Source organism: Hyperolius riggenbachi, chromosome 4, assembly GCF_040937935.1.
Source record: "Hyperolius riggenbachi isolate aHypRig1 chromosome 4, aHypRig1.pri, whole genome shotgun sequence".
Lineage (NCBI taxonomy): Eukaryota > Metazoa > Chordata > Amphibia > Anura > Hyperoliidae > Hyperolius > Hyperolius riggenbachi.
Window position 1 is genome coordinate 283,914,452 of NC_090649.1, and position 19,194 is coordinate 283,933,645.

Below are 19,194 nucleotides of genomic sequence, written 5' to 3' on the forward strand. Positions count from 1 at the left end.
ACTGAACTTCCTGTCCAGGGGAAGTTTAAACAGTAGAGGGCGCTCTACTGTTTAAACTTCCTGCCGGGACAGGAAGTTCTGTGTAGCTGCAGCCGGTCCGGAACCCAGCGCGGAAAGAAGACAGCGGGGATCAGGGGACTCGCGACGGCCGGAACAGGTAATGTATACCCGCTGTATTGCGTTGGTCGTCGGGCATTCGAACGCCGCTATCGACGCACTCCCGACCCACTGGCGATCGAGAAAAATCTTCCACACGGACGGATCGACGGGAATTGACGGGAACGATCGATTTCGGACGGAAATCGATCGTTCTGTCAGCGGTGTGCGCGGCGATTTCACAGCCGATTCGATCACTGTGATCGGCGGGAAAATCGTTAGGTGTATGGGCCCCTTAACTTGTAAATGAATGTATCGACCTTGATTGTCCTTCATTAGTGCAAAAGGGTACTTTCACACTGACACCTTGCATAGCTACCACTCTGCAGTGACACTGTTATGGTCTGCTCATACCGGTAGGATGTGCATGTTTCCAGTTGTGGTGAAGGTTACTTTTTAAGGACTGTACACAACATTGTATTGCATAGCACAATGGGGAGGGGGGGGGGGGGGAGGGGTAGAGGGGGGGTAGTATCTACCGCTTTTTTTTTTTATCTTTCGGTTCAGATTTCCTTTAAAATAGAGCTGAACTCTTTCACAGGACAGATGGAAAACAGCATAATGCACTCTGTATATATTTTGAGAGTTTAGTCTGTCTAATTCCCCCTCATCTGTGACTAATCGCAACTGTTATTTGATCTCTCTGCTGTGTCAGCTGGCAGCTAATTTGTAAACACGGCTGTCAGCTAATTTGTAAACACAGGATGTGAACCCTATGTCTGCTTCCATGAAAGTAGGAAGTAGACACACTGAAGATTCATTGCAGGATTTGTATCAGCTGTAACAAATATTTTTTTTTCTTCAACTTAGCAGAAATGCTAGTGTTTACGGAAAGCACTGCGTTTTTGATGGAAGTCTATGGGCCGCAGGAAAAAACACATATAAAAAACGCATATGTGTTTTGTATGTGTGCGTTTTTAAAAAAGCTGGTTTTGTTGCATAATATGCAAAAATGCATCAAAAACAAACATAATGAATGTCAATGGAAACGTAATAGTATGCATTTTACATGTATTTTTATAAAAAAAATTGTTTTGTGATGTATTTCCGCTTCCTGTTCTCTTCGTTGTGATTTGCATAAAACGCAATTTGAAAATGCAAGTGAAACGCAAATGCATTAAAACGCACACAAAATGCTTAAAAAATGTATCTGTGTTAAAAAAAAAACGCTAATGCAAACGCACAAAAACGCTCCAAAACGCACAAAAACGCTCCAAAACGCACACAAAAAAAACGCACATGACATAAAACCTTTCATGTTATGTTTGCACCTACTCTTTAGGTTATTATGCTGTTGCTTATCTTTTAGAGCAAAGAGGAAGTTCTGAGTTCAGGTCCACATTAACCAGATAACGTCCGCCCACAGCCGATGGGTGGACGCAAAGACTGGGCCCAAAGGACCGCTGTCAGCGATCTCCCGTCGTTAACGATCTCCCGCCAGAACTACTGAGCCTGCGCAGTACAGCCCGGAGGACGTCCGATGACGTCAGCGCGCCAGCGTGGAACGCACAATGGAGCGCAGAAGAGGCCCGACCTGGCCGCCGGCCTGGCCAGGTCGGGTCGGCCACCGGAGACCACCGGGAGCCTGCGGAGCGGCGCCGAGGGCACCTCCTGCCTGCCACGGGCTGGAGGAAGCCCCAGGTAAGTGGATTCGGATTTTTATTTTTTACCAACTGTCCCTGAACCTTCCCTTTAATTTTTTGTCACAAGTTAGTGGAAAATGAAACTTTGTGAAAAAAAAACAATAAAAATCAGTTTCCGCTTACCTGTGACAAAAATTAAATCTTTTATGAACTCACCATACTACTAACGGAATACCTTGGGGTGTCTTCTTGCTAAAATAGGTTCACTTGTGGGGTTCCTATACTGCCCTGGCATTTTAGGGGCCCAAAAGCGTGAGGAGTAGTCTAGAAACTAAATGCCTCAAAATGACCTGTGAAATCCTAAAGGTACTCATAGGACGTTTGGCCCCTTAGCGCAGTTAGGGTGCAAAAAAGTGCCACAAATGTGGTATCGCCGTACTCAGGAGAAGTAGTATAATGTGTTTTGGGGTGTATTTTTACATATACCCATGCTGGGTGGGAGAAATATCTCTGGAAAATGGACAATTGTGTGTAAAAAAATAAAAAAAATTGTCATTTACAGAGATATTTTCCTACCCAGCATGGGTATATGTAAAAATACACCACAAAACACATTATACTACTTCTCCTGAGTACGGAGGTACCACATGTGTGGCACTTTTTTGCACCCTAACTGCACTAAGGGGCCCAAAGTCCAATGAGTACCTTTAGGATATCACAGGTCATTTTGAGACGTTTGGTTTCAAGACTACTCCTCACGGTTTAGGACCCCTAAAATGCCAGAGCAGTATAGGAACCCCACAAATGACCCAGTTTTAGAAAGAAGACACCCCAAGGTATTCTGTTAGGCGTATGGTAAGTTCATAGAAGATTTTATTTTTTGTCACAAGTGAGCGGAAAATGACACTTTGTGGAAAAAAAACAATAAAAATCAATTTCCGCTAACTTGTGACAAAAGATAAAATCTTCTATGAACTCACCATACTCCTAACAGAATACCTTGGGGTGTCTTCTTTCTAAAACTGGGTAATTTGTGGGGTTCCTATACTGCATTTTAGGGGCCCTAAACCGTGAGGAGTAGTCTTGAAACCAAATGTCACAAAAATCCTAAAGGTACTCATTGGACTTTGGACCCCTTAGCGCAGTTAGGCTGCTTTCACAGTTAGACGTTACATGCAGCCTGTAACGCAGCCCACTGCACAGCAATGAAAAATCAATGGGCTGTTCACAGTGCCCACATTGCGTTACATTGTAAAGCAGAAGGCAAAAACAAAGTGCTGCATGCTGTGCGTTATCACGAGTTAGCAGAAAAGGAAACCTTTTTTTTTTTTTTTGTCACAAATGTAATTTTCCGCTAACTTGTGCGAAAAAAATAAAATCTTCTATGAACTCACCATGCCTCTTAGTGAATATTTTGGGGATGTCTTCTTTCCAAAATGGGGTAATTTGGGGGGTATTTATACTATCCTGGAATTGTAGCACCTCATGAAACATGACAGGTGGTCAGAAAAGTCAGAGATGCTTCAAAATGGGAAAATTCACTTTTTGCACCATAGTTTGTAAACGCTATAACTTTTACCCAAACCAATAAATAAACACTGAATTTTTTTTGTTTTTTTTTTATCAAAAACATGTAGCACAATAAATTTGGAGAAAAAATGTATACAGAAATTTTATTTTATTTGATAAATTTTATCACAGAAAGTAAAAAAAATATTTTTTTTGACAAAATTCATGTCTTTTTTGATGAATATAATAAAAACTAAAAATCGCAGCAGCAATCAAATAGCACCAAAAGAAAGATGTACTAGTGACAACAAAAGGAAGTAAAATGCATTTATATAGTAGGTTGTATGACCGAGCAATAAACCGTGAAAGCTGCAGTGGTCTGAATGGAAAAAAAGGCTCTGGTCCTTAAGGGGGGAAAAGACTGTGGTCCTTAAGTGGTTAAGTAGCTTAAAAGTGTATGAATATTGTAGTCTCTGCTGTGGGGCACCTCTTGCTTGTCCTCCCCCTTCCCCTTGTACATGGAACAAAACAGATTTGCCCATATGCCATTCACCGTTTTTCCTGAGTTTTCTCCTAGGTGATATATTCATAGCTTCTCATAAAACACCTTTTAGCCCACCTGCAAGTGAGACAATACTCAAAATAATTTTGATAGTTCTTTTTCATTTTTTTGGGTAATTTTTCAATTGCAAAATGCTGAAAAGTTATTTTAAAAAGAAGTTGAAAAATGATCTCATAGGAGAAAACTCAGGAAAAAGCATGACTTGCATATGGGTCATAGTGTCATAATATATTACCAATCAGTGTTTCCAGGGGAGAAATATTGAGGCAGGAAACACACAAAGCAGAAACGCTAGCGTTGCGGAAAACACAGCATTAACGCGTATAATGTTAAGTCAATGGGACGCATTAAAAATACGCATGTGTATGCGTTTTTAAAACACATTTTTAAAACGCTGGTTTTCAAAAACACATAAAAAACGCACATAATGAAAGTCAATGGTGACACAATGTATTGCGTCTTGTATGCATTTTGCATGCGTATTTGAAAAAAAAAACACATATGTTTTCTGATGTATTTCTGCTTCCTGTTGACTTCTTAGGGATTTGCATAAAACGCATATAAAAATGTATGAAAAACGCATACAAAACGCATGAAAAACATACGTGCGGGAAGAAAATGCAAAACGCAAACGCACAGAAAACGCATGTAAAACACAATAAAAATGCAAAAACGCACATGACAGAAAACACGACCTTTCACGCACAAGTGTGCACCCAGCCTGAAAGTTTGTAGGTAGCTTTAGGCAGTGGATAGGCTGGGTCCCACAGGTGGTATGCCCAAGTGGTATGTCAGGTATTCTTTTGGGAAGGGAGAGAACATAATATTGTGCAACTAAATCTGCTGAATCTCTGTGAGAATACTCTCTATGTTGCTGGTCAGGCCAAACGGGATCCACCTGAACTAAAACAGCCCCAACAGGTTTATTTAACCACAACGCACTGAATGTTTTTCCGGTTAGATACATTTACTAGCTTCCCCTTTGTCTGACTAAGATGAAGGACATGTTTTTCAGTGAATCATTGAAATCAAATTATCACATCGGAACTAGACATTTAATTTGCACTTTCACGGTTATATTTAAACTAACTTCACACTTTTTCCTGTTCCTATTAATGTCGATAACTATTGTCAGCATGCCCATTTTATTGACGTATAATTCAAAGAAAATAAACATAAACAATTAGTGGGGTTTATATGGAGTAAAACAGGTATTCTGCATCAGTGAAAAATGTAATATTATGGATGCCTAGACAGGATACAGCTTCTTAAAGGGAACCTGAAGTGAGAGGGATGTGGAGGCTGACTTAGGGCCCATTCACACTTGCTAAACGCAAAATGCTAGCAAAAGCTTTTTTTTGCGTTGAACGCGGAAAAAAAAATCGCCATTCACACTTGCCGATTTTTTAGCAATCGCGTTTAGCGCTTCTATAGCACTGAAACGCGATCACCGGGAAATTGCCTGGTGCTGCTTTTGGGATGGGAGGTCCCTGTGGGTGCTGCAATGGACAGGAGGGTAGCGCTGAGAGATCACTGTGGATGCTGGGGGAGGGGTAGGTCAGTGCAGGTGCTGGTGGAAATCACTGTGGCTGCTGGGGGTGGGAGAGGTCACTGTGGATGCTAGGTGGAGGGAGAGATCACTGTGGGTGCTAGGTGGAGGGAGTACTCACTGTGGGTGCTAGGTGGAGGGAGTAGTCACTGTGGATGCTAGATGGAGAGAGAGGTCACTGTGGGTGCTAGGTGGAGGGAGAGGTCACTGTGGGTGCCAGGTGGATGGAGAGGTCACTGTGGATGCTAGGTGGAGGGAGTAGTCACTGTGGATGCTAGGTGGAGGGAGTAGTCACTGTGGATGCTAGGTGGAGAGAGAGGTCACTGTGGGTGCTAGGTGGAGGGAGAGGTCACTGTGGGTGCCAGGTGGAGGGAGAGGTCACTATGGATGCTAGGGGGAGGTAATAGTCACTGTGGGGGCTAGGTGGAGGGAGAGGTCACTGTGGGTGCAGCTGTTAGGGAGACACCATCTTACTTGTTCCCACACAGCTGATGTAATAGCCACACTAGGATTCCTGTCCGGGCCTCTTCAGTTCATAGTGTCCCAGGCGGGTCGGCAGGGCTTATCACGGTAGGGTTGTAGGGTTTTCTGCAAGGCCAGAGGGGCCTTTTTTTTAAGATTTTAAAAAGGGGGGGTTGCCTGGGCACCAAGAGCACCCCCTTTGCACGTGCCTGACTACCGCGGGTTAGCCCCTCGCAGGGAAGGGTCGTCTATGATTAACGCCTCTAGGGTATTCCCACAGTGTTGTCTCCCCTAGCACTCCTCTGTAGTTCAATCATCATTTGCCAGCGCTTTTAAAAAATGGAGGATTATCATTTTTGGTTTACTCATGGAGTCAGTTATGTTAATCATCTTTTTGTGGACAGGAATTTCAAATCTTTTGGGCTTTTGAGATCCAAAAGTGGCTTTCCACGTTGGTCCATGTGCCATTTTTCAACTGCGAGATGCTGTCAGAGCTCAGATGACCGTCTGAGCTTGAATTACTAATGCTTAATCAAGATAAGACTAAACAAGTCCCTCATTATTACGCTATATTACAGAAGCAGTTGGGTTACGTTATGCTAGATATGACAAAGCTGAAGTGAAATGGCAGCTAGATCCACTTGAATTTGATGGCTCAGACTGGCTGGAATTTGAGTCATTTTATATGAAATCAGTTAACAGCGCTAGGGATAAATTGCGGATGCCCAGAAGATGACTTTCTGTACTGTGTGTGGTGGTGTGCTCCAGTTCAGGCCTTCTGCAACACTGTTACAACCTGGCACAAATTTTGAAATACCCAGTTGATTTGTCTCTTAAGGCGTCTATGCTGGGGATCATGGATAATGTAACCTGCAACCCACATAAGAAGCTCCTTGTGAGAATAGCTTTGTTTATAGTTTATTGATCAAATGGAGGCAGCCAAAAGTCCCTTCATTGGAGGATTTTCTTAAGCTTCATCTACACGAGGCGATCGATTAGCCGCTGGATCGTCTCTTCCGCATCCCCGCGCGTACCGGCCGCGTACCCGCTCGCCCGCGCGTGCGTCGGATTCAATCCGCCCTCATCCCCGCCCGGCGCCGCTTATCTTCCGCTCGATTCCCTGCCATTGTCCCCTTGTGGGGAACGAGCAGGGAATCGGCGGTGGCAAGATCCGACCTGTCAGATCTTATCAATCGAGCCGCATCAGCAAATTGTTGCCCATTGGACAACTACAACACATCTTTAGTTTATCTCTAAAGGTAGGTACACACTGTACTTGTTTTTGGCCAAGTAGACATTCTAGTAGAACAAACAGACAAGGCATCTGTTTGATCGTAAATTGATCAAAAGATTCATCCGCAATGATGGTCTTTTGTTGGTTGTAAAATAATTGATCATTATATCAACCAGAATATCAATTGAATACAAAACTGTGTAATAGCTGAATATTTATGACCAGCTCAAGGTATTTTTCTTTAAAAGGCCTATATGGCCTCCAAATACAAAAAGAAAAAAAACAGTCTAGCGGTTTGAATAAATACGACAATAGACATTTGGACTCTCCAACCATTCACATACAATGCATGGAATCAATGTGAGGTGTGATGAGCAGAGGGGCCAGATGATGTCACTGAAGGGGTGAGAAGTTTGTCAGTGAGGTCTCAGTATGGTGCCCTCCTCCATCCTCTAGATAGTACATTACAAAAGAAAAAGAGACAGAAGCTTGGTGTATCTTTTGTCATGCACAAGTTCCACTAACATAATGCCAAAGAGATTAAACAAGGAGATCTAGACTGAGTTTCAAGTGAAACTAATTTCTGCATGCATTCACAATATCACCTAATCTGTGCTTTATCACTTCAACTCAGGTGAAGGAGTCCACTGAGGTGGTCAAACACAGCTCTGGGCATTAAAGTGCAAGATGTTCACATATAGCTAAAAGGAAGAGAAATGGATATACAACTTGTTCATATGTTAAATCTATAATTAATTAGAGTTAAAATAAAGATTTTATTTAAATCAGTTTTACATGTAATTTCTGCTGGCGAAGACAGCATGCCACTCTGTATTGATGATCAAACTTTTATTCTAACTAAAGCAAATGATAGGAATGTGTCGGTATGTGAAGGCAAATGTGTACCTACTTCTCTGCTGAAGTGTTTTGCTGCATGGCACCTTTTCTTGGCTGTCATTTGCTCTTTTGGAATGTGCTATGTGTTGTTTAGGAAGAACAGATAACTCACAGGTCTACACATAGCTGAAATGTTTTGGAGTGGGTGGTAAAGGAGCTTTGTGTGCATTCACAACTTCTTTTAGTCTCCTGTCATATCACAAAAGGTTCACCGAGCATTTTAAGCCTCGTAGACATGCTAGATGAAACTCGTCCGCCTCTGCCAAGAATCTAGCATGTGTACAGCAGCCCAGATGATCCCAACATTATGGCCAACAGATCAGTTTGGCTGACCCTGCCTGCTGCGTGACATCACTCCCGCACCACTCCATTGGGTTTGTACAGTGTAAAGCTGGCCACTAACAGACCGATTTCTAGCGAAAAATCGTTTGAGCAATCAGAAATTCTGATCGGACATAAAATCGTTCACTACACCATCAACTAATCCTATCTATCACGACCAACAAGAAAATCCAAATTTTGGTTCGACGAAAATTCAATCGGACGATTGTTTTTATAATCGTTCATTATCGATTGTGCCCATCAACTGACATTATTTACAACCAATCCGATCAGAATTTCTGATCGCTCGAACGATTTTTCGCTAGAAATTGGACCGTTAGTGGCCAGCTTAAGCCCTGCAATGTTGCTTAAGGAATCGAGTCCCAATCCCTATTGTGCGACATGCCTGGTATGTGTGTATGGGACTATGCATAGAAAGAAAACAGGGTGACTATGCATAGAAAGAGGACAGGGTGACATTAAAGCAAACCTGTGAGGTTTGTCATTGTCAAATTTAGATACTTACCTCGGGACAGGGAGAGTCTGGGTCCTCCAGAGGCTTCCCTATCCTCCTCTGCCGGGCCGTTCCACCTATGAGAGCCTCAAAACATGACCTCACTGGGCTGGCATAGTAGCTTGGACCCGCTCAGGCTTTGGAGGCTCACACATCAGCAGTAGCACAAATCTGACCGGGCTAATGAATTCTATCTGAGTTGGAACTCCATTTTTTAAGTGTTTAGGGAGGGTGCATCTTAAAGCCCTAGTTTATCCTGATAATGGAATGGGGAAGGAAGTCAGCATTGCAAACCTAGACAGCCAGGTAAATAAAAAAGTCATAATGTATAAATGGTTTATGTGTAATGTACAGCGCTTTGTGCATTGCACATTATGATATATTCCACACAGTATTCTTGATGCAGTAAACAGACACGGAGTGCATGGAAATTTTACTGTTACTGGTTTGTGTGTGGGGGGGGGAGGGGCACTGACCGTTAACCCATTAGCGCCACATGTTTTACCAGGTTTTAATGCGTGTGCTGCTATTATAATTCAAATACATTACAAAAAGTCAGGTATTTCAAATACATTACAAAAAGTAAAATCCAGTCCCAATATTGTGCTCTCTCTGTCACATTCTGATTAATAGGTAGCAATGAAAATAGGAACCCAAATTGAAAATCGGACCTTGCCACCACTGATTGCTGGTGTCAGTCATACTTGCACTTCACAGCAATGACTCTCATTCATCCATCAGTCTGGAGTTTTGTGTTGTGTCACAGATAAAAATAAGGATAAGGACCCATAACACAGTATAGAACTGCATAACAGTATAGGATATCCTCTGTCTATATAAATCCTCACACTACAGTACAAGCACATCCCCATTTTCCTTATCACTTCAATCTGACAACGTTTAGGATATGGTATCCTTATTCTTATGACCTTGGGAAAGGGTATTTGGTCTTTGAGATCCAAAATTGACTACTTCTGTCACGCTTTCCTAACCATTTTGTCTGCAGGAGGTTTGGATTTGGTTACTATGTAGCACTTATTGCATGGATTACACATGGCTAATCCTTTTAAACTTGCCTATGGCCAATAAAGATATATATATATATATATATGCGGTTATGACCGTTGTGGCATTTCTTCTTTAATCCTATGGGTGAGTTTTATAAAATCACATTGCTCATGTCAGAACAAACGCATAGGATAACATTAGCAAGAGCTTTTAAAATCATAGGCACTTGGAAAAAGCTCTTGCAGTTTGAACTAGCCCTTATTAAAGTGGACCAGAACTCAGGACTTTCTCTCTGCTCTAAAAGATACAAAACGGCATAATAACCTTTAAAGAAAAACATTTCTTTGTTACAGCTTATACAATTCTAAAATAAATCTGCACTGTTTCTACTTTAATGGAAGCAGACATATTGTTAACATCATGTGCTTTCAAATAAGCGTATCTGCCATGGCAGTCAGGTGACACAGAGGAGAGATCAAATTACAACTTGTGATTAGACACAAATGAGGGGGAATTAGGCTAAACTCTCTAAATACATACAGGGTGCATTTCTCTGTTTTCCTTCTGTACTGTGCAAGAGTTCGGTTTCACGTTAAAGCGGATCCGAGATGAAAAACTAACTATAACAAGTAACTTGTCTATATATCTTATCTAAAGTTTATATAGCTTACTCAACAAATCTAGCTGCAAACAGCTTTAATAGAATATGATTCTTTCTTCTTGTGATACAATGACAGCAGCCATGTTGTTTGTAAACATTACACAGAGGCAGGCTTATCTGCATCTTGAGCAAAAAAAACCTAATCCCCCCTCCTCCTCCCGTCTGCCTCTGAAATCTCTCACTAGTAATACCTCCCACTCCTCCTGCACAGACTGAGCTCCCATGAGCGCTTGCCAGGCCGTGCCACCACACGAGGGCCCCTGAAGTTTCGTTGCTTCAGGGGCCCATTAAGTATTGCTGTTTTTTTGTTTTTTTATTATTATTATTATTTTTTCCTTGGGAGCCCCCGACTCCTATCCTCCCTCACCTCGGGGCCCCACCTCTCATGCGGTGGGAGAGCGGCAAATATAGGAAGGCTCCGGCGGTTCCAGCAGGCGCTAGAGGTTCAGCTGCCTGGTCTACACTGTCTCCTCTCCTCTGTATGTCGCTCGCACTAAACCAGGAAGTAGCGAGCGGCATACAGAGGAGAGGAGACAGTGTAGACCAGGCAGCTGAACCTCTAGCGCCTGCTGGAACCGCCGGAGCCTTCCTATATCTGCCGACTGCCACTCTTCCGCCGCGCATACCATGAGGGGGGCCCCCGAGGTGAAGGAGGGAGGATAGGAGTTGGGCCCCCCACCCAGCTAGCTACCTATTAGCCCACCAGCTACCCACCCACCTGGCTACCTACCCACCAGGCTACCTACCTACCCACCAGGCTACCTACCTACCCACCAGGCTACCTACCTACCTACCCACCTGGCTACCTACCTACCCACCCACCAGGCTACCTACCCACCCACCCGGCTACCTACCCAACCACCCACCCGGCTACCTAACCCGTCTACCCACCCACCAGGCTACCTACCTACCCACCCACCAGGCTACCTACCCACCCACCCATGGGAGCTGCGCGTCGGATGGAGGCTGGGACAGGAGGTCTGCTGCTGCAGGTGAGTAAATGTTTTTTTTAATTTATATTAGCAGGTGTATTTTCTGGTCAAATCTGCCGACATGATTGCACGTATTTTCTGGTCAAATCTGCCGACATAATTTCACGTATTTTCTGGTCAAATCTGCCGACATGATTGCACGTATTTTCTGGTCAAATCTGCTACATGATTGCATCTATTTTCTGGGCAAATCTGCTGACGATTGCATGTATTTTCTGGGCAAATCTGCCGACATGATTGCACGTATTTTTTTGGTCAAATCTGCCACATGATTGCACGTATTTTCTAGTCAAATCTGCCGGTATGATTGAACGCGTTTTCTGGTCAAATCTGCCACATGATTGAACGTGTTTTTTGGTCAAATCTGCTGACATGATTGAACGTATTTTTTGGGCAAATCTGCTCACATTATGTGTATTTTCTTGAGAAAACCTGCACAAGTATGTGAATTTTCTGGGGAAAGGGTCACCAATTCTTTGTGTTGCACTTTTAAAGGGAACCTATGGTGAGAATAATATTGAGGCTGCCATATTTATCTCCTTTTAAGCAATAGCAGTTGCCTGGCTGCCGTGCTGGTCCTCTGCCTCTTATTTTTTTTAAACCATAGACCCTGAACAAGCATGCAGCAGGTCAGGGGTTTCTGACAATATTGTCAGAACTGAGAAGATTAGCTGCATGCTTGTTTCTGGTGTAATTCAGTTCATTACCGCAGCCAAATAGATCAGCAGGGCTGTCAGGCAACTAGTATTGTTTAAAAGGAAATAAATATGGCAGCCTCCATATCATTCTCACCCCGGGTTCACTTTAAATTACAGTTAGCTCCGCCCTCATCTGGTCATTGCCACGCCCATTTTTTGATGCGTTATTGCCACACCAATCGCGCGCCGCGGGCCATGGGGGCCCACAATTGGAATTTTGCACAGGGGCCCACTGCTGGCTGTGTCCGCCACTGGCCCTTGCTACTGTCTGAAAGTGCCTTGGCTCTCTGAAAACCTGTGGGTGTGGCTTGTTTAGTTTATAGGGAATTACAGTATTAAAACAAAAACAAAAAGTATTTGGCTTGAGGAATGCCCTGTAAACAATAGGAAAGGAACCCAATTATGCAATGAGTAAAAGTTCATCTCGGATCCACCTTGGTGCCAGTAAACAGAAGTGTACAGTATACGTTGGTATCTGTGTAATTACTTTCTTTCAAGTACAGTACATGCACTTACATTTTACCTCCATGCTGAAGCTGCTGACGCTCACCTCAGTTGGCCGGCATGAGGCGCTGGTGAGCACAGGACAAGTGCGCTGTGTGACTTCTTTCTCCAGCTCCCTCCCTCGGATCAGTGCAGGAGGAGCAGCCGGGCAGGGGTCAGTGTCAGATGGTTGGGGTAAGGGAAGGGACGGGAAGTGTATGCGGTGTGTGCAGGTCGGGAAGGGAGTGTTTCTTCATCATTCTCCCTCTGTATGGAGAGTCGGGGTCACTGTGTCTGTAGAGGAAATCCTGTCCATAGACGCAGCAGCAGCAAACTTTCCCGGAGAGTTGCTGGCCGGATAGTGCAGGCATGGCCAGGATCGGAGGTGCGGGCAGGACACAGTCTGTGGCTGCGCTGCTCACCTGGCTGGGGATCTCGCTGCTCATGGCGGAGGATTTGGGTGAGTAGCCTGCATGGTGCAGCACGGTTTATACACACTTCTATATGTATGAGTTTTGCCTACAAGGACTTCACTTCCGCGGGGACTTGTGTAAGTGATAGAGCTGCAGCTGAATGCGGAGGAGCTGGACAGTGCAGCCAGTCAGCAGCTCCATTTCATCCTTGCCTGGATGTCACTGGTGTGTGCTTTGTAAATGTGTTTATTATTATTATTATTTTTACTCCACTGTGGGATTTATTTATGAGGAAAGGTAAAAAATGGAGTTACTGTCAGAACAATGTGTTACACACTGCAAGTTCTTTTCTGCTATTTCAGTATTGCCAGCTAATCAAACAGCTTTGACTATGTAAAGACAGTTTTCACACTACATTCATTATTATTTTTTTTTTAAATCGCAAAAGCGCTGCATGTAGCATTAATCTGATTGTGTTATACAAGCCCTTTCCCCACGCTGGCATTCTGAGGCCCCATTCAAATGTACAAAACGCTATTGCTTTTGCTAGCGTTTTGCTCTGGCGTTTTTTGGCGATTAACACCATTCACAATTTGTGCGATTTCCTGGCGATCGCGATTAGCGCTTCTATAGCACTAAACGCGATCGACGGGAAATCGCCTAAAAGAGGTGCAGGATACAGTTTTTTTTAAAGTGATTGGCGTTAATCGCCTGCGATTAACGCAAATTGCCCAAGTGAGAACAGGCCCATAGGTTATTATTGCACTAGCTAGCGCGGTTTGCCGAAATCACCGGCAAAACGCTCTAGTGTGAATGAGGCCTTAGGTGTGTATTGTGGCAATGGACCGTTTTTAAATGCTAATGTGAACTGGCCTTAAATAGACTCAGAGACGAACGTAAGTACAGCTGTGATACTTACCCGGACCTTCCTCCCGCCCCATAAACACGTCTAAGTCTCACGCCGTCCACCCACAGCCTGCCGTTCAGCCGCGGGGAGCTCCGTTACCAGCCTCAGTCGATGCCATTCAGGGTGTACTGTGCCTGCACAGACCTCACGCGCATGCGCAGTAGACCTGGACTGACGTCACTGAGGCTGGTAACTACTGATCCAATCTTTCTCATCCAATTTTACCAAATCTATGTAGTAGAAGGATAAATTGAGTGGATGTATTAAATGGATAATTTAGGCAGTCCGTTACATTACATTTAAATAGTAAAAGTGGCCACTAACTATACAATTTGGCGAATAATTGTTTAAGAATGATTATTTGTATGAACGATTGGAAATTATCATTTGGGACCCCGAATAGATGAAAATCTCCTAACCAATCCGAACAGATTAAATCGATCCAATTTTGGATTGATTCCGTCAATCTGACTGGATTGGTTAGGAGATTTTTGTCCATCTGTGGTGCCAATTGATCAATTCTGTTCATTCACATGAATAATTGTTCATAAATGTAGAAAGACAAAAAAAAAGAACAACCGAGAGCCCCAGTAGTGTATTATTGTTGATATAAGGTAATCTTCAATTTGTACAGCAGATATGGATATACTCACAAGTCTGGGTTGCCGACCTCAGGCAACCACTCCAATCGCATATGGGGATATTAACCCTCCTGGCGGTTTGTCAAAATCCGCCAGGGGGCAGCAAATACGGTTTTTTTTTTTTTTTTAAATTTTTCTTCATGTAGCGAGACGAGGTCTCGCTACATGATAGCCGCTGCTCAGCGGCATCCCCCCAGCCCCTGCGATCGGAGATCAAGAGATCCCGTTCAAAGAACGGAATCTCCTGGAGGGCTTCCCCCGTCGCCATGGCGACGGGGCGGGATGACGTCATCGACGTCGTGACGTCAAAGGGGACTCCGATCCACCCCACAGGGGACTCCGATCCACCCCAATCAGTGCCAGGCAGCGCACGGGGTCTGGGGGGGGGGGGCGGCTGCGGCGACGCGTATAGCGGCGGATCGGCGGGTAGCGGCGGCGATCGGGCACTGCACGCAGCTAGCAAAGTGCTAGCTGCGTGCAACAATAAAAAAATTATGCAAATCGGCCCAGCGGAACCTGAGCGGTGCCTCCCGGCGGCATAGCCCGTGCTCAGCACGGGCTTACCGCCAGGGAGGTTAAGCCTGTCCCCACTCAGGCTAAGAAGTCGCTCTCCGTAGAAGAAAAATAAGGGTGTACACACCCATCCACCAGGTGGATAATGATATTTGTAGTAGTTACAGAGGTGTCAGCAGACTAAAAATTAGTAGTCTATTAAAACCAAATAAAAAAATTGGACCGGGGTGGATCCATCTCCCCAATATATATGACACAACCACCATATATGGTATCCAGAAAAATATATATTTCATCAGTACTCCACATAGAATTATGCAACACGTTTCGCGGGTCCCAAGCTGGCTTCCTCAAGCAAATACAAGAGTAGGAGTAACTTCGAGGTTGTGCAAATAGGTGCAGTCTGTTACAGAGGCGCTGCACCTATCTGCACAACCTCTTACTCTTGCTCTTGTATTTGCCTAAGGAAGCTGGCTTGGGACCCACGAAACGCATTTCATAATTTTATATGGAGTACTGATTAAATATGTATTTTTCTGGATACCATATATGGTGGTTGTGTCATATATATATTGGGGAGACAGATCCACCCCAGTACCCCAATTTTTTATTTTGTTTTAATAGACTAATAATTTTTATTCTGCTGGCGCCTCTGTAACTACTACAAATCGTTCATTAATGATCCTTCGGCAAATTGAATAGTTAATGGCCACCCTAACATTGGATGAAAAAGATTGGACCACTAGTGGCCACCATAAATGCCCGTTCTCACTTAGAAGTGTAAAACTAGTGTTTTATGTAGGTGATTTTACTGTGAGTAACATAGTAAAATCTCGCGATTTTTGAGCAATCGCAATTAGCTCTTTTTAGCATTTTAATCGCGATCGCTGTAAAATTGTGTTAAACCGCTACATATAGCACTTTTTGCGATTGCCACTAATCACAAATCGCTTGCGATTGGTGGCAGTGAGATCACTGCCATATAGTTTGTATTGCGCTAGCGATTCTGTGATTAGCGAGAATCGCCCGCTAATCACCCCAGTAAAAACGGACCCCAAGGCTTTCTTCACACTGCAAAGCACAACAGCCAAGGCTGTAGACACACTATGGGCCAGTGCACACCGAAAACCTCTAGCAGATCCGCAAAATGCTAGAGGTTTTTGAAGCAGATTTTCAGAGCAATTCTAGGCATGTTTAGAGAGATTTTCTAAACATGCCAAGCGCTATTTGGAGCATTTTTCTGTAGCAGGTTTCATATATTGTTCTAGTTCAGCTGTTACTGAACAGCTTCTGTAACAAAAACGCCTGGAAAACCGCTCTGAATTAGCGTTTTTCAGAGCGGTTTGAGCTTTTCCTATACTTTACATTGAGGCACAAACGCATCTGCAAACCGCAAAAGTGCTGCAGGAGCCACGTTTGCGGTTTGCTAAAAACCTCAAACCGCTGGTGTGCACCAGCCCATCAAGATACATTAGCCAAGCGTTTTCATAGGCGGCAGCGGTTTTAAAAACGCTACCAAAACCGCTCGGTGTGCGCCAGCCCTAACGGTGCTTTCTGAGTGCTTTTCTGAACATCACCAATTTCTGGCGTTTTGTAAAAAAAAACGCTCCCATTGACTTAGATTACAATTGCAGCAGTCGTGATTTTATTGCAATTTCAATTCGTCAATGGGGGTGTTTTTTTAAAAAAAAAAAAACACTCAGCGTTGATGGTCAGAGATGCACTCAGAAAGGGTTCATAGTGTATCTACAGCTTGGGCTGGTGCACACCAAGAGCGCTTCTGATTTTAAATCGCCAGCGCTTTAAAAAGCGCTTGGCTAGTGTTACCCTACGAGGGAGGGTGTTCCCACAGCAGTGTTCTGATTTTCTTCAAAATCGCAAACGTGCTGTATGTAGCTTTTTTTTGGAGCGATTCAGCTTGAATGAATGAGAATAAATGCTTATTCATTCAAAAATCGCTCTAAAAATTACTTCACAATTGGTATTGCGACTTTGGTGTGCACTAGCCCTTAAGGTTGCCACACACGATACAATAAAAATATCCGATTTTACAGCAATCCGATAAATATGATTGGATCTCCATCCCATCCCCAAAATAAAATCGAAAAGCTTTTTTTTTTCCTTCGACTGAAAAATCGATCAGATTTCCCGTTTTTTTTTCCGATTTTTTTTATCGTTCCGGAATGCTGGAAATGTTTCTTCAGTTCTTCTAAAGATTGTATGGTGTGTGTGTGTTTAGATTGTCAGTTTATTAATATACACACCCAAGAAATGTTCTCAGAATTTCCAATCATTTTTATCATCATTGGGGAAGAATTGAACATGTGCATGGTACATTGGTCATATTTTTGAAATGTTACAATCAGTCAGAAAAATTTATTGCAATTCTTGAATTGAACAGATATTTAAAAAAAATTGTATGGTGTGTGGTAGGCCTGAAAGATAAATCGAATTTAAATCGAAATCGCGATCACCAAGATCACAATTTCTGAATCGTCAAAGCAGCGAGTATCGTGATGACGTCATTTCAGCATAGGAGAAGTTTGAAGAAGTGGTTTCATACTTCCCCCTAGTCCCGTCGAGTACGGCGCACATCATCTGCAGTGTTGGACATACCTTCCGCACAAACCCAACACTGTCTGGCCTCTATCTTTGTCTGCCGGCTCATGTGCACGGCATACTTCCTGGTTTCTGTAGGTCACAAGACATACAGGAAGTATGCCATGCATTAGATCCTGCAGGAAAAGTGGATAGACGGGCATCTTTGGACTTGTGCTGGAAGGTATATCCAGACCAGCACTGCCGCAGCTTGGGAAACAGAGGGGCCACACAGAGAGACCCAGAGCAGGTACACAGAAAAACAGAGGGGGACACAAAGGGGGCACAAAAAGAGACACACAGGGGGAACATAGCTTGTTTTGAAGGAAATCGTGAATCGAATCGAGATCGTGATTTCGGACAGAAATCGCTCAATTCAATTTTTTCCTAAAATCGTTCAGGCCTAGTGTGTGGTCACCTTTAGGCTACTTACACACTAAGACGTTGCGTTAGGTGGTACGTTAAGGTCGCATAACGTGCACCTAACGCAACGCATGGTGGTGGTGGCAGAGGACGTTAGCAAAGAGCCGCGTTAAGCGGCTCTTTGATGCGTCCGTGATGCGTACTATAGTACGCATGCGCTGGTGGAGACCACGTGAGCGGAACACTCCGCCTCACGTGGTCCCGCCAGTGACGTCAGCACAGTGCAGGGAATATTAATTAGCCATGTGGCTAATTACTGCGCCTGTGCAAGCAGGCTAACACGGCAAAGCCGCTCTAACGCTATAGCATGCTGCACCCTAAGATTGACGTGCAGCGTTACAATGTAACGCAACGTGGGCACTGTGAACAGCCCATTGCAGTTACATAGCTGTGCGTTGGGGAGCGTTACAGGCTGCACTAATGTGCGCCTGTAACGTCTTACTGTGAAAGCAGCCTTAGTGTGATTTTTGAAGGTGTGTGTGTTTTTTCACATTCAAGCTGAATCGCTAAAAAAAAAGCTACAAGCAGCAAGATTTAGATTTTTTTAAAAAAAATGTAATTCTGCCGTGGAAACACTTTCATAGGGTGACACCGCACTAGCACTTTGCCGATCGGCAAGCTCGTCACAACATTATTTTTATAGTCGAGTTTCCCCAGTCACCACAGATGTTGCATTTTTTATAGCAGTGAATTGTACAACAGGATTGTAAGTTGATAACAAGTGTAGGTATTTAACCAACACACAGATCTGCGAGGCCTATGATCAGAGTGCCTTCAAGGCAATGTATAATATTGATCAGCATGTTGTGATTTTGGGCAAAATTCCCCAAAACAGGCTTGTCATTTGAAATAACTGGCGTCCTCTTTTATAGCTACGTACAGACAGTTGACTTTAGTTGATTGAAATAATTCTGTGATTTGGGCGACATCCTACTGTTTTTGTAGAGGCATTTCCTCATGTCTTACCCCTCATACACACATCAGACCATAGTCTTTTGAAAATGAAAGATCACAGATCTGTTTTACCCCCTTCCATGTAGTATGAGAGCCATACCTACACAGTCTATTCT

The 19,194-nt window shown here is 43.7% G+C and overlaps 1 protein-coding gene across 1 annotated transcript in view; it reads left to right on the forward strand.

Moving 5' to 3' along the window:
- Positions 1-12,790: 12,790 nt before the first annotated feature.
- Positions 12,791-19,194, forward strand: part of DCBLD1 (discoidin, CUB and LCCL domain containing 1) — a 111,772-nt gene continuing 105,368 nt past the window's right edge. Inside the window, exon 1 of the mRNA XM_068231353.1 lies at positions 12,791-13,089. Coding sequence (XP_068087454.1) covers positions 12,999-13,089 — 91 coding nt within the window. The 5' untranslated portion in view covers positions 12,791-12,998. The remainder of the gene's footprint in view (positions 13,090-19,194) is intronic.